Source organism: Semicossyphus pulcher, unplaced genomic scaffold (assembly GCF_022749685.1).
Source record: "Semicossyphus pulcher isolate SPU_LCO1_2020_fin unplaced genomic scaffold, fSemPul1.0.p SCAF_3, whole genome shotgun sequence".
Taxonomy (NCBI): Eukaryota; Metazoa; Chordata; class Actinopteri; order Labriformes; family Labridae; genus Semicossyphus; species Semicossyphus pulcher.
The window spans coordinates 23,838,080-23,854,475 of NW_027211704.1; the positions used below are offsets into that span (position 1 = coordinate 23,838,080).

Consider the following 16,396-nt stretch of genomic DNA (forward strand, 5'->3'; position numbering starts at 1 on the left):
ATCCTCACGAAAACAGGTAGTAAAGAAACAGCCGACTCGTGGCATTAAATATTGTGATTGCAGAGCTCTGATGAGACACTCTGCCTTCTATTAAAAGTGCAGCGCTGGGAGCATTTTCTCTCTCACCCCTCAAACTCTGCAGGGCGATGACTAAAAAGAGGCACATTCAGTCATCTCCCCTCCACACCCTCTCTAACTGACACACACATACGAGCACATGGATACACTCAGACACATTCAGAGGGAGCTGAAGGCTGCACTTGCATGTCTGCTGACGCTGTGGATGTATAGAGGACTGGGTTAATAAAGCATGCCTAATTTACTGATGAAGTCTTGATGCAGAAGTGGGCAGTCTTTGCTTTAAGACATGTGATCTGACTCTCTCTCAGCTCTCTCTCTCTCTCTCTGTTTCCAGCTGGGCTTCATTGTAATACACACACACTCACACGAGCACGCAGCCTCACACACTCGCTCCGGCTCTCTCACACAGACTCTCTACTTAGTGCGCTGGAGAGAGGACTGAGGCTCACACTATCAGCACAGCTTCTCAATGGGGGGACGCAGCCAAGAGCAGACAGAGCAGTCATTCCACTGGAGCCTTCCGCCGCACGCGTGAGAGGGAGACGACAAGTGAGGGGGCTAAATTAGCTCCCTGTCATCACAACAGAGGAGTTCTACTGACGGAGGAGAGACACAGGCTGAAGGAAGGGAGAGGACAGGAGATCTGTGCTCGTGTGTGGCTGATACAGCCCTGACATGATCAGCCTCCCATCTCTCACATCCTGGCCAGTTTGTGACTTAGATCCCTGGCTGGTTTGCTTTTTCTGACTGGTTGCATTGGGAACTTAGCAGCAGGGGTCCAGAGGAGACAACGCAGAGGGAAAAGAAGAGCATTTCAGCCCCTCTTTTGTGCACCGTTCAGCTTATCTGGGACTGGAATTTCAGGCGGGAATCCCTTGCTTCAAAGTATGGATGGATTTAAGAGAGAGGAGTGAGTCTGCAGTGATTCTGACTGAGCTCCTTTCCTCCTGAACGCACTGCTCAGGTAAGGGTGTGGGACTTTCGAGGAATACCTCTGCTGTTTTGGGGACGTGGTGGGTGGGGTGGGGTGGGGTTTATTTACTGGGACAACTCTATTTTGAGGCACGTTTTGTACGGATCACTGCTTGGTGAAAATTTGTGCAGATGAAAAAGGGTAAAGAGAAGTTTAGTGTGCTTGAAAGTACTGAAAAATGTCAGTTGCATCCTGTATACCAGAATAAATAATATTAATTTTGTATTAATCAGTATGTTATGTAAGTTTCAAACATGTTTAAGTCTGGTAAACACAGTAAACAGTGTGCGTTGAAACACAGACTTTATTGTGTACTCTAAAATTCTAGTTAAGCTATATTTAGACGACAGGAGCCTGCATCATCCCCTTTATCTGAGAGCGTTTACTTCCTTACCTCGGTATGTCCATCAGACACGTATTTGCCCTGGAGTCTTCAATGAAGTTGTCTGTGAAGAGGAAGTGCAGTCAGCGAGAAACAAAACGAGGCTAATTTTCTCAAATCAGCGCCGCACGCAGGTGCATCGGCAGTTTATGCGCCTGCAGGTGTGTCTGCTGCTTTTGCTCTTCGGCCGCATTTACTCTCACGCTGGACTTTCCAATTACGCATAGAGGAGCTGTGTCGTCTCCCGTTTTACGTGACAGTACAGAACTGCGAGTAAACTGCCTGCGGTGTGTTTTAATTTTACGCATGGAAAGCAAGATGGATATTTATTTAAAAAGCTTGTTTGCGCTGAGAGAAAAAAAAGGCTCCAACAGCGACTGTGAGAGTTTGATCTTTCCTTTCCTCTGAACTTCCTCCAAAATGATGCCCATGCTCGTTCGCTTTATTTAATGTCTGCCGCGCGCCTTCTCCTCTGGTAAAACGCTGCTGGTAAGAACCACATTTGATTTTCGGCTACAGTGCCTTCCGATAACCGGGAGCAGCTCAGAGTCTCTCTGTAATAAATATGCAGTTAACCACGCGAGCGCAACGATCCTTTGGAATATTCAGGCAGAAACACTGTGTGGTTAAAAAAGAGCAGGAAAACATACCCATGGGACTAGTTCACATTTCCAGCAAACCGCGGATTAGGCTGGATTTAGTTCAGGGGTGGGGATTTACAACGAGCTGTTCATAATTATATGCTTACTTTTCCCTGAATATTAAGCAGTGTCAATGTCACACAGGGCACTAAACACACACACGGCCCTATTTAGTATTTGAATGGCTTTAACCTTAGATACACATCTGAACACAGTGTGGTTTAGTTGGAGCGAACCAGCAAGCAGTGGCTTTGGTGCTTTCTGATAACTACTTGCATCAGGCCTGCTTTCATGGTACTTTCTTCAGACATCTGAAACGATCATATCTATACAGGCTCCTTATTTAAATGTGATATATCCTGGGTTTGAAGTTCACTTAGAAGAGACTCCCGGGGGCTCACAGTCTGCTGTATATTCTCCTGTGTATTAAGATATGGTAGAAGCAAGCATTAAAGGAGCATTACTGTTGCATCATATTCCAGACACCACCACAGTGAAATGTGACACGTGCGCTTACAATACAGTGAGTGATTTAGATAAAACCCTATTAGCAGTGATGAGCAGTGTGTAACCAGCAAGGGAGACTTAATTCAACACACCACACAGTTTAGTTTAGAGGAGATGCTGTGATGCTTTCAAATACCTAACTGTGGGATTCTGAATGGAGAGAAGAGCAAATAACACCTGGAAAGGAGGAGAACCTCATTATTCAATGAGGGCGAAGGCGTGTTTCCATATGCTGGCCCTCAGCAGCCATTAGGCAGTCGCTGAGCTAAACTGCAGTACGGCCGATCGTGCTTACAAATGCATCTTTTCTAAACTTTCAGAAAAATCCAGGCGCCAATGTTGCTGCTGCTGCTGCTTTTAATGAAACTGTATTTCTTTTTATAAAGCGCTGACACCGCCTTTTATGATATTATAACAGCCTGAAAATGAAATTGAAGCGCTTTTCTGCTTTTAGTTATTTGCTTTTGTGGACAAGCGAGATATTGGGGAGCTTAACTTTGTGTTTGATTATTTGTTTGAGTCTTTAGTCTGCAGGTTTTTTTCCCCCTGAATCCTCTATTTGCTTTTCATTTCTAGTGTCTTTATAAGAAAATACCCGTACAAATCCCTTTGAATATATCACACTGGTATACTTATTTGTATACGTATTTTAATATATTATCAATGTATCTAAAGCTATAAGTAAACTTTCTGCTTCTTTTGTTAAGCGCAAAAAAAGTGTGTGTTTTGTTAAATTATATGGAGACATGCTGTAATACATCTGTCCCTGTTGTCCCTCCCTCGCTATGCGCCACCCTGCAGACCTGGCCTCACCATGTCCTGGTTGTTGGCCATGTGGATTAGCCTGGGCTTCCTGCTGCTGTGCCAGGCCACACTCTACCAGACCATCCAGCAGCACCACGTGGCCCGGCCCGGCCGCACCGACATCCTCACACTGGGTACGTTTCCCTCCTTTGTCACATTTGGGGTTCACAGCACACGCAGCGTTACAGTGCGAGACGCTGCCCTCTCGAAGGGGCCGCAGTTCTCAGCTTTGGCTGTTTGAGAGCAACCGAAAGAGACTGCTGCAGTATGTCAGGATGATTTGCCACGGTGCTGCACTGTAACACGATGATTCACCATGCTCACAGTCGCACAGGATGAGTAAAGGGGAGGTTACTAATTATGCTTCTAATTTCAGGTTACCTATTTATATTTAGTCACACTTAAATCTAGCAATCTGTGCTCATTTTGGAGGAAATATGTATGCCTGCTCATGATGTTAACTTTGGGTGTGCTGCACACTTCACTTGAAATCTGAACATGAAAACCCTGCTAGACAAAGAGCCTCTTCAAACACAGTGAGTAAGCTGGTAGGGAGATGAATCGTCTGTGCAGCGAGGAATTCTTTACTACACCCTGAATCTTGCTGGGAGACTGCTTTGAGTAGGACAAGCTGTAGGCAAAAATCCCTATTACAGTGCTGGTAGCCTAGGGAGCTTTGATCACTGTGGCTTAGATGGAAATGACAATTATGTTTCCCTCTTTTGCACTGGAAACGTTTGGCAATTAAGCCCGACGCCTTCTGCACCGTAGGGGCGAAAGGAGAGGGTAGACGCAGAGGCGGATCTAATTCTCTGATTATGGAGAAGCTTACCAGCATTGCTTATGGTGTATGTGGGAGTGTTAAAGGAGAGGCATAGGTTTTTTTCAAGAGCAAAGCAAAGGCTTTCTTTAAGCTTTTAACAATGAGTGTGACTCCCATGCTGAACCCTCGCACAGAGTGGGGCTCTCTCAAGAAGCCAAGCGGCTGTAAAACATTGATGCTATCTTCTGCTTGGTTCCTTTTTTGTGTGTGTGTGTGTGTGTGTGTGTGTGTGTCGCATTGCCAGGCAAAAAGACAGTAATTGAAGCACAGCAAGAGGGGGAAAAAATCCAGCATTGAATTCTCCATGCTTGTGTTGAACATTGGTGACTTTAAGCAGCATGTCGGAGAATTGGCTTACTTTTGCTGTGGAACAGCTGACACATGAAAATCCCAGCTATGATAGATAGAAAAGTTCTCAAAGTATCCGGGTGCCGTTAATTGGAACAAGAGGGTGAGGGATGAGCGACACAGAGCTCTGAATGAATTTTTAAAAGCTGGCTTCCAGTTTTTCTGTGTCTTTTTTTTTTCTTTTTGACTGGTTGGCAAGTGGAGCTTGGTGCCAAAGATGTACAAGGAAGTGCAAGGCTCAGTAAGTGTCTCTTGAATAATGCAGTGGTCCCGAAGGGGAAGAAGGGGGGAAAAATAAGAGCCCCCCCCACTCCCCTCCCGTTCCTCCTCCAAGCACCACCCTCGGCGTTGATCTGGAAGAGTCATCCAGGCAAAGGGTAGTTATGGCTGAGAGTTCTCTGGAAGGTTTCCTGTCAGACGGATCAGCTCGCACACTTACTGCTTACAACAGCGAGGAGGGAACATGCTCCCTCATTGACACACCGTTTCCTCACTGAGGCCATTATGGTGTGGCATTTTCATGGGTCCTGTGGGGATACTGGTGATGTGTTCAGAACATATCAGGTTTGAGAGGATGCAAGCTTACACTGTGGAGACGGATGATAAACACAGTCTGTTGATGTGATGTTTTTTAAGTCTCTGATTTCATTTACCTTGTTAGACAGATTTTAGCTGAAACACTGAATTTAGCCCCCGTGTCCACACAGCTCCTTTTTCTGGCAGAAAAGTGCTGGCAGTGTGCTGGGGAGCGCTGGTGCGGTGAGAGAAAAAACACTACACGCTGGTTTTGTTTCTATGACAACAGTAAGTTTAACTTACTACACAGCTAACAGCATGCTTACAAGGCGTAGGGCGATAAAAGCACAACACTTACCAGCAACATTTAGTGTCCGGTTGATCTGCGTCCACAAACTGGCCTTTCGGTCTCTATTGTCATACTGTTTGTTTGTCATCTCATACAGCTCCGGGTAGACAGAAACGGCCATAACAAGTTGCTCCTCCATGTTACCAGGGTAACGAGTGGTGCCCCATCTGATTGGTTGCCTGAATAAAAGCAGCGCTGACAAGTTCAACTCGACGCGCTCAGAGCGGCTGCACAAAAAAGGCGGAGCTCTCTGAAAAAAGACTCTGACTGCAGGCGGCCGCATGCAGCTGCGGACGATCTGTCCTCATCGAAAAAAGAAGCTGGCGCTCAGAAAAAGGCGCCATGTGGACATGGGGCCTTAGATATCTTTTATATCCTCACAAGCATTCACAATGGGGCCAGTTATTTTAAGTGCTCAAGAAAACTTTTAAATCCCAACAAATCATGATGGATGACAGCCATAATTGGCCCTGACAATCATAATACGAGGATATGTCGTGGTATTTTACTATCCTAATCAGCCAGCTTCCCGAGGATAAGGGTCCATCACAACCCGGCGTTGGAAGAGAACACGTCTCTATCCGCTGCTTAGCGACTGTACGACTTACTGTACATCATGTTTTTTTAAGAGCTGACATCAATCTTACTCATCCGTGGAGTGGCGTTAACCGATCTCACCAGAAGCGCTCTCTCAGAATTGAAATGCTATGATGAATATTTGAATTAGAATTGATTTTATAATTTGTGAAGCTCTCTGGTTTCATTGAGGCCAGAGCCCTCAGATATAAATAGATGTGGCTATGTAGGACGTAGCAAAAAAGAGAGAGATGTCTTGCCTTGAAAATATCCATCAGCTTTCATGCGCAGCAGCTTTTCTCATAATCAAATAAGGTGTCTGTGTTTCTGATGAAATGATGTGTGATATACAGAAAATGAAGTTGTAAAATGGTTTTGTTAATGAAGCATGAGAAATACAGGAGTCACAATGTCTGTGCTGATACACAGATTAATAGAGAAAGTGTTTTATATGGGACTCACACGTGCAGTCCATTTGCTGAGATTGATTCATTATCTTTAAAATTGCCTCATGACAAGATAAGTGAAGCTGTTTTCCTGTACTGTGCAGCGCACCGTGCTCTGCTACTGTATCGTCTCCTGAACAGTCATAAGTGTTGAAGTGAAACAGGGGGTTGGTATATTGTAAGAAACCGCATCCTGAAATAAATTTTTTTGTGTTTGTTGGCAAGCAGCCCGACTGACTGTCTGAAATACTGAGGGGTACAAAAACTCACAAAGCACAAAGACGCACAGACAGGGGGGAGAGGGGGGATGTGAGGGTAAGACGAGGGGGTGTATGTTGGTGTCTGAGGAGAGGAAGTGAAGGTCATGTTGAGCGAGGTGCAGTTGTAATCCTCCAGCCTGTTGAAGCATTTAACAGTGTTTGAGAAATCAGCTTATCTGCAACGCCGAGCTGCCCGACAAAAGAGAGATAAAGTTTCAACATCCTCTTTATTTATTTATATTAAACGCGTCCGTGAAAAATCGGCGTAGTCACCGCCGAGGCTGAGATTGAGTAACGAGTCGCCTGACTGCCTCGTCACCTGCTCAGGAAGCGTCGCCCGCTCTCCTTCCCATGAGCCTCCGCTCTGCACAGCCTCCCCTCGCGTCCTGCTTGTGCGGCTGAAGATTGATGGCGGCCTGATTCCGGGCAGCCAATTCTGGTCTCTCAAGAAATAATCCACTACATTGACAGATGAGCCGAATGTGACATGACACACACACACACACGCGCACACACACACAGAGGCACGGCTCCACTCTCTTTCCACCTGCCAAGATGGTGAGCAAGAAGTGCTCATTGCCAAGACTGCCGCAGCACAAACCAGGCCGCTCTTGACAGCACATAGTATTGGACTCAATCGCAAGTCAGTAAAAGTGTAACCAATTTACATTGTCAGTGCATTGCTGGCAGAAGTTACTGTAGATGTGGGTGTTTTTTAGGTTTGAAATGACACTGCTCCCTTTTGTGTTGTCTTTTCAGAGCAATGCCACCGTCCCCTTCTTCAATTAAAACTAGCGTACAGCCACCATGTTCATAATGTATCAATACCCAGAGGGCCAGTCTGAATATAACAACACTTTAGCTCTCGCTTTGTTGTATTATAACTCTGACAGGGCGGATAAAGAGAGTCTTAGATCTAACAGAACATGATTCCTGTTCCAGGTGCAGCTGTAAAACTAACTCTACCTGCCTGTTACACTTTGATAGCAATCTGTTGTTGACTTTTTGTTTGACCATTTTTGTCAGCCATAATGACTGCACAGTGAATATTGCACCATGAGAGAGCAGCGCTGTATTAATACACCCATATTATGTAAGTTACCTGCTGTGCGTTTGAAAGCGTAGAATAATCAAAGCCTGGAATGGGATGTGATTGAACTGTGAGTGGCAGCGCAGTCATGCTAATACTGCATGTACATGAAATATGGTATGCATGACTGCACAAAATGGGTTATGGAACAGCTGCGAAGGCTGCTGTTGGGTTTATATCCATTGATTATCAATGCGTTATCAAGCCTAATCACAGATGATTGGAAGGCTTTTTAATTAGCCCGTTGTTCAACGTGCCAGAATGCTCTTTGAGGTGGAAGAAAACATGCAATTACTTAGATTATCCAATAAGCATCATGTGGTCCAACCAAAGCAACAGATTTCAAATTAAGAAATTCTTCTTCAGCTTTAAGAACTCGACCTGTCAAAATGCTGTAGAGCTCAACTTTAGTTTCATGTTTCTATTGAACTCCGGTTTTTTTTTTTTCTTAAGATCTAAGCATCTGGGTTTTCTGTGCGGAGGAAAATCTGACAAGATTCTGGGTGCTGAAATAAACCTTGAACTTGATTTAGGATTGCTGCCTTGGTAAATGAGGAGAAGTCTGGAAGCTATACGTACACCCAGCATGGATTTTTGCTTCTTTCCATTGCCGATCGGTTGGTTGCTTCACATGATTGATTATTTTTCCCCCAGCGTTTGGGAATGTTGAGATATTAGCTCCGCAAACTGAACTCACACGCCGTTTTTAACTTGGAGCTCATTTGCATACCTCTCAGACTCCTCATTGCAGGAGCTCAGCATTAGCGGCGGAAACCCAGGAGTGAACACACTTTTTTTTTTCTTACACCGTCATCTTCAAAGTGGTAATCTTATTGCGGCTTCTTCTGCGGAGGTGTAAGATCCATCCATATTACCCTCTGAAACAGCTTTCCTTATAGTGTTTTTGTTTTGCCAATTAAATCGGCTTTATTTACATCCCCATTAAACTGTGGGGACTAATTAGAGGGAGAATTGATGGTGAAAGAAAATTCAATTAAATTATAGTCACTTGAATGGATGAAGCCTGAGTCATACAAGTGGTTGAAAGGGAATTGTTTGATCCCGCTGGCAGCTTTCGCATCAAACTCATTACTTCCCAAGGTTGTGGATTGACCTGTAAGTTTAAAATATTTTCCTGCTATTTTCCGTATGCACGTATCATGTAAAAGCACCTCTTAGCTAGAGGGTGATGAAAATCATAAGTTAGACATGACAAAAATTTAATTAGAAGCATCATTTTTTGAACATGGCATCTACAAATCCTGCCTCTTGCCAACACAGGAACCAGAATCCCATAATGTACCTCCGCATGACATTATAATTGCTTTGAAAACTGGGCTTAGGTGAGGAGCTCATCAGCGCTATGTGATCCCACTTTCTATCACACAGCATGCCCTTCGAGGTAATGAAAGCAACCTTTCTAAAAAACTAGGCAATAACTGCCTGATCATTCAGGTGCCGAGCAGCTCTCTCTCTCTCCCTCTTCCCTCGGCCCTCCACTCCATCCTCTTGTCCCCACCCCCTCCTTCCATCTCCTCGTCTCCATCGGCCCCTCAGACGATTTGTCATGGATCAGATGAGACAATTTGTCATGGATTAGTGCACTTAAATGTCTGTGTGATAGTGGAAGCAGTCAGTGGAAAAGCTTAGGAATCCTATTACACTGCGTTTTATGGCCGGCGAGAGGGGAGGGAGAAGTGGAGGTTGAATTGGCACTTTCTATGGCCTGCGTGCCATTTCTTGACTTTTTCTCCACACATAATCAGATATTCACTTAGAGGTGAGCTCCACTGCCGCGTCTCAACTGGGAAAGTCCACCAGAAGTTTTATGTTCGGTCTTTGTTCACCACTTACTGCATAAGTTGCCATTTTATTGACTTTTTGCGACTGTTACTACACCTGTCAAGCTTTTGTTTTGCATAGCACACCAGCAGTTTACAGTGATAGCAGTGGTAGATCTACCATATAAAATCCAGAGTACTTTTTGCTACAATGGGCCTTAGGTTTTATACAAAAGTAGCTGATTAAACCTTCTGTAGCTAGCTAGCATAAGCTCATGCTAAAAATTTTGTTACGCAACTTGTTACGGCACAAAATATGAGCTACTTACCCGCCCCTTGCCTTAGAAGTAATGCTAGCAGCTACCACTGTAGGAAGCATTTATATTTAGCCAAGCATGCTAGAAATATATAGCCTTCTTTACGGGGTGCTCTCTTCAAACACGGTTTTTGACTGGTGGCGGTGTTAACCAGGACTTAGCAGAGCAGCCTTCAGTAAGATCTGTGACTGCCAAAGAAAAACTTTCACACAAGAAAGCACAGTGGGCCATGTGAACAGGGGCGGATCCAGAGGGGTGGCCATGGGTGGACTGAGCCCCCTTTGTCACCTCAGGTGCTACCCTAAATCCTGAACTATGATTGGCTATTTGCCTGGTCAGAGGCGGGCCTTATGTTAAAATCAACTATTTGTTGTCAGTGTTATTTCTTGGCATTTCAATGTGGCCCATTTCCTTTTGTTAGCACTTGAAATTGTTACTCTGGACATACACCTTCTTTTTGAGTCCTTAAAGAATTAAGCTGAGAAGATTTATATGTTGCCACTCTGTTTTCTTTGTATGTTGACACATACTTTATGCCACCCCTGCATAAGTCAGGGGCCCTGTGGGGCCAACCCAGTCAAAAAAGTTTGGATGTGAAACCAAGAAATAACAATTACTTATAATTTCAGCACTATTTAGCCCTAATGCTAGTTTTAATACCAAACTGTGAGCGTTGACAGAACCAATTGCCTTGACCCAGTTTTGTTGGGTCAAAGCATCAAAAGTAACTGGTAGGGTTCAGGTAAGATCATTGTTTGGGTCCATCCATGGGGTCCATCTAAATTGCTTATCCTGTTCAGGGTCGCGGGGGGGGCTGGAGCCTATACCAGTGGTCATTGGGCGAGAGGCGAGGTTCACTCTGGACTGATGGCCAGTCAATCACAGCACTGACACACAGAGACAGAGACAACCTTTCACGCTCACACTCACGCCTAAGGGCAATTGAGAGTCACCAATTAGCCTAAGGAAGCCGGAGTACACGGGATCCGAACCAGGAACCTTCTAGCTGTGACAGCGCAAACCACTGCACCACTGTGCAGCCCATAGTTTAGGTCAAATTAATGATATATAGGTGTACTCTATTTCAGAATACTGTTTCCCATTTCTGTAGATTTTGTATTTGGACATAATTTTTTACCCATCAAATCAATATGTTTCAGCACTTTTAAGATCCACTTAGTTTCCAGTATAACGTAATGATGGGCAATCTGAGAATTTCTCATCAATTGTATAAAAGTAATCAGAAAATCTGCAGGGAAGTCTAGTCACAGTTAGAGTCATGCCAGACGCTTCAAGCTGCAAAATTGTATCTTGGTAAATGGAACTAATACATAATCTCTGTGTGAAGGTAAACTTGTGTTCTGCTTGAGGTCTGCTGTTGGTTTATTCTTCGGAAAAGCAAAAATCACCCAATTATAAGAATATTGTTTGGGTTACGGTTATGGTAGCTTATATGATATATGACCCATTGTGAGAAGATGAGAAGGAACATCAGACACACCACACTTTGTTTGACTGATGTTGTTTCACTCGTTCTGATAGAGCCCCTATAAGAGCACAGAAAGTCATGGCGGGGGCGTGAGCAAGTGGCCAATTAGGATGTTGTTTTTCCTTTCACGACTTCTCCCCCTACTGTATTTTGAGTGCCACTTAGAGCTGTGAATGAGTCAGTGAGAAATAATCAGTGTTTGTCTCACTACGAAAACAGATTTGGATTCACCTGTGGCAGTATTGCCATGTCATTAGTATTTATTTGCTCAGCGGTCTTTCTCACCACAAGCATTTAAACTGCATGTGCTGCTTTTCTCCCTCCTTGATTAGATGATAGTAGATTAGATTCTCTTTATCTCGGATGTCAGGTGATTGTCCCAGACCGAGTGAAGAGATTCAATTTATTACAGGTGGCTCATTCCTCCAATTATTTCCAACGAGTACAAGCTTATGAAAGTACACAAACCAGTCCCACAGAGCGGAGGGTGTTCAGACAACACATCTGTCGAGCAGCACCTTGGGTTACACATCTGTGTCTCACAGTTGCTCTATTTTCAGCTGTCTATTTTAAAGAGTCCTCTATGTGTACTCTTTTCTGTCAGGTTGTATTCTTCCCCGCTGCCTGCAGCACATTCAGAATATCTTTCCAAACAGAGCAGCAGAAAGTGACTGTATCGTAGATCATTACCATCTTTATTTATACAATATCTTATGCAGCTTCTCTGTCACCTCTAGGCCTCTCAAGCCCCACCGTAGTGTCTCGCTGAAGTAAAGTAGCTTGCTTATGTTAATGGAGCAAAGAGACACACTGGCAGGTAATTGTGATGCAGCGGAGCTACTTGGTGGCATCATTTAGAACCACTGCGGGGGACAAATGTTACTCATTGAGTGTTTTGTTTGCAGTAGACTCACTTTGCAATGGCAAGCAATTTACCCAGTGGCAGTCAAATAAGGTTTTCTTAACCATACTGCAAATTTACTTTGCAAATCTTGTAAATCATCCTTTTTTATTCTTTTAGAATCAATTCTGGGGAAACTTTAGTTAGATATATAAAATAGATCACGTTCAGCATTGTTCCTTTGTTGCTATTAGGGAAGAGTGAACAGAGAGCCAACAGAATCCCCTTCCAAAACACTACACCCCCTTTGTTTTTGCCAAATAGCTGGTTATTTAACAGGAGGAGCAGGTTCTTCTCTTCTGTGGTTTCACTGCTGACATGTTGACATATGATAGAAGAAGACAACCTGACATTTTTTCCTCTCAAATATTCATAGCTCAAAGTAGGTGTATTATTAGAGACAAGTTAATGAAGTTCAGATACTTTTTTTTCTTTTTACACAAAGATGTGCTAATGAATAATTGTCAGAAGTCTGTGGTGCTTGGACTCCACAGGGAGATATGGGGATCGACGGGTGTCTAGTTATACCCCCTGAGGAGTCCAGACACTGGTGGTGGACGATGATGTAATCTGAGGCTGATGAAATGAAGCTGATGATGAAGACTGGGCGGTGACGAGGAGGTGGGAGATTGCACATAACATGAATGACCTGGAGGCAGAGGAAGCCATATTTAAAAAGACAGCAACAATAAGAGGCTAACAGTGGGGGTTTGTTGCAGTGCTAATGGACAGATGTGACCAGTTGATTAGAACAGCTGATTACTGGAGGATAATATACTGTGGTGCTTATACAAGTGCGTCCTCCTATCCTGGGCGAAGGATCCATCAAGTGTATCCTTCGTGGCCCATGGTATCCCTAGATTCATTGCGTGCCACTTCAAATCCGATTTCTGGCAAATTCGGCATAATTAAAAACCTTGAATGAATATAAGTGTTCTGTTTACAACCACGTTCTGCTAAAATGTATATAAATGAAGGTTTAATCATGTGTTTTCTCCCGTAATATACCTCTTCACGTACACAGATCAGCAAAATATGTGAAAACCGCTTTATGTTTGCTTTGCTGTGTTTCAGAAATGTGTTCACTCTCCTCATAACAGCACATTTGCGATGCATATATTTAATTTGTTGCCCCGGTGACTTGCTTTCTCAGTGCTGCCCAGTGAATCATTCATTCGAGCCCTGACAGGGGACAGAAATGGATTATGGTGTTTGGAATTATGGAAACAGAAATCCTCTTGCTTGAATATGTCCCCACCTGTCAGAAGAATGATTGAAAGTCTGTCTAAATTTTCCAGCCGGGGTGCTCTGTCAGCATTAGCTGAGCTCTATTTGTCTTGTCTGATGTGTCTCGGTGAATCTATGCGGCTGCTGTGCTGAGGCGGCGCCGTATTGTCTTATCACAGCTTTATCTGACAGCAGACTGTCTAATAATGAAACTTAGGTTGAGATGTCACAGTTAACTGTTCATCACTGCTGCAGGCCTACAGAAAACGACACGTAAGATGGACACGGACAAATACCTGAATAAATAGACAGGAAGTCTTGCTCAGGTTTTCACTCTATTGTGGACCTTCTATTGAATGTGCCACTCGCTTGTACTGTACAAGGCGAGAAAAGTGACAGACTGTTGAAAATGTAGGAAGACAATTAGTATCCACTGGCCCTGCAATGCGTCTTCATTTGCCACAGCACATGTCAGGTTCGCTGAACGTGGCTCGATGCCCTCATACCTCTCTGCTCTCTGCCTGTTGGCCAGGAGACAGAATGACGGACGATGTGGCACCTGCATGTGTCCGTCTGTAGCCTAATGACCCAAAGGAGCTTCCTCTCTCACGCGCTGTCTCACTTTTATGCTCTTTATCTGACTCGTTTTCCGGACACCTCGTCTGCCTATTAGCTGCGCGGCTTATCTGCCTCGGGTCTTATCCCAATCTTCTTCTTTCACTCGCTAACTCCTCAATGCGTCAGTTTCCTCTTTAGAATTGCCAAAAAAGACATGTTTAACTTCAATTATCTTGGGAAACTGAGCAAAGTTGGCGGTGTGTATTTGCGAGGAAGTATTATTTAGAACCTCCGGCAGGCAGGCAGGCAGTGTAGGATTTTCTCTTTCTCATCTCACGTCCCAGAGGTTTAAGTGGTACGAGCTACAGAGCTTTTCCAACAAAAAAGACCTTTTGACCTGCTTTCTGTAAGTTTTGTGAGTTGAGTTTAAATGAGGATTAATGCCTGCTCCGAGGAACTTGTTCAACCTATTCCCTGCAGGCATCACAGAAGTCTGGGAATGGTATACATATGTACAAAATAAGAGTGTTATTGGAACTGAGCTGGTAGAAGTGAATACCTTTCTGCACAATGTCTTTGATCATAACATCTTTTCGTCGTCCTTGTGGATTTCAGCCGTCTCCGAGGCATAAACTGCAAAGCACACATGCATGCTAAATAAAGAGCGCTGGAAGTGTACTGATGAATATTTGGATCCCTCACCTCATCTGTTATCATAATAATTATTTCTTTGTCCTTGTGGAGTTGAATCCACATCAAGGCCTGTGAGCTTAAGCTTCTCCATGAGAGACATTGAAAACATCAGTTTTTGTAATCTCGCTGCTGCTTATTCTTTACAGGACAATCAGGCTAATTCTGAGTCTGGGGAGCAGCAGCCTCCTATAGGACCGAAACAAAGCATGCAGGTTAATGTATACTGGCCATAGCACAGCAAATGTGAAAGCAGCAGGGTGAATGTGCTGGACGAAGGAATTCTTTTGTCCTAATGACAGCCTGTGTTAAATGGACTGTGCTTATATATTATTTGTCCTCCAACCACTCAAAGCACTTTTACATTAAATGTCACATTCACCAGTTTACACTCACGGCAAAGGCCACTCTCCAATCAGAATCTATATACATTCATATGGGGAGTAATTTAAGGCTCAGTGTTTTGCAAAAGGACTAGGGATGTGCACTTTAACCGGTTAACCGTTAACCAACCGTTAAGAACTTAATACGACCAGCAAAACAGTTAAATAAAATGTTGTTGTTTTTTAATTATACGTACAGTAAAAATTTAGGAAACACACGTTTGTTGTCGTTAGCTGAGCTGAGTCTGAGAGGAGAGCAAAATGAAGCGAGCGAAAAAAACAAAAAGCAGCGTGTGGGACTATTTCACCCAAGACGACAACGACAATGATGAAGCAAAAAGCATCCACAAGCATCGCAACCAGCAGGTCCAGCACAAGTTTCTCAACAAACTCTGCCCTCCATGCTAGCAGTGAGACAGTGCGATGCGTAGTGGTCTGAGTCTGTTTAATGGTAAAGATAGATATTTTGCCTGTCAGCGAGACAATTACGTGCCACTATATTGTGGAGGCCTGAGACGTTAAATCGGCTGTCCTCCTGACACAGAGCGGCCGGACACACAGCTGACAACCTCGCGGCAATTGCCACGGTGGAGACCTGGGGACTCGCAGGGAAAGTGGGTCCCAGACTTTATCCAATCCAAAAAGTACATTTTAATCTTGACGTTTAATTGGTTATTAACCTTTAAGAGTGTCGGTTAACAGGTTAAAAAAAAGGGATCAAACCTCCAACCTTCCGATTGCGAGATGACTGACTTTACCACTGAGCCACAGCCGCTGCCATAAATATCTGCGACTTGGTGTAAGCGTGTAATGAAAAGTCGTCTCTGAGCTGAGCCAATGTGCTCTGCTCTCGTCAGCATCAGGAGCTTTACTTTTCCTCTCAGCAGATGCAAAAGAAGCACAGGAACAGTGTGATGTTTCGCTGAAGAGAGAACTAGTACCTCCTGGCTCACTTACTGTATATTAGCTTTTAGTATTACATTCCACCTCTTCCCCTGTTTTTGCTGAGTGCACGCCTCGCGCAGAGCCGCGCTCACATCTCGACGAGACTCCCCCTCTTCTCTTAGGTGCAATCAAAGCGTTATCCTTTGATTTAGGCATGAATAAAATACCGGAATGTTTTGTGCTACATTCAGCCGAGTGAGCAGCATCTTTGTCTAGCTTGGATTCTGCACTTTTATTCTTTTTCACAGACTGCACGTCAGGCAGAGAGCTGGCAGACGGAGAAGGAGCTGGCTCTTTCTCAGCACTCGT

The 16,396-nt window shown here is 44.2% G+C and overlaps 1 protein-coding gene across 3 annotated transcripts in view; it reads left to right on the top strand.

Moving 5' to 3' along the window:
- Positions 1-491: 491 nt before the first annotated feature.
- LOC138606413 (chemokine-like protein TAFA-1) overlaps positions 492-16,396 on the top strand; it is a 117,901-nt gene continuing 101,996 nt past the window's right edge. For all 3 annotated transcript variants that reach the window (XR_011309348.1, XR_011309349.1, XM_069678883.1), the window contains exons 1-2: positions 492-1,045; positions 3,386-3,522. Coding sequence is in view for 1 of the 3 variants with exons in the window: in XM_069678883.1 (XP_069534984.1) it covers positions 3,399-3,522 (124 nt within the window). In the remaining 2 variants the exon portion in view is untranslated. The remainder of the gene's footprint in view (positions 1,046-3,385; positions 3,523-16,396) is intronic.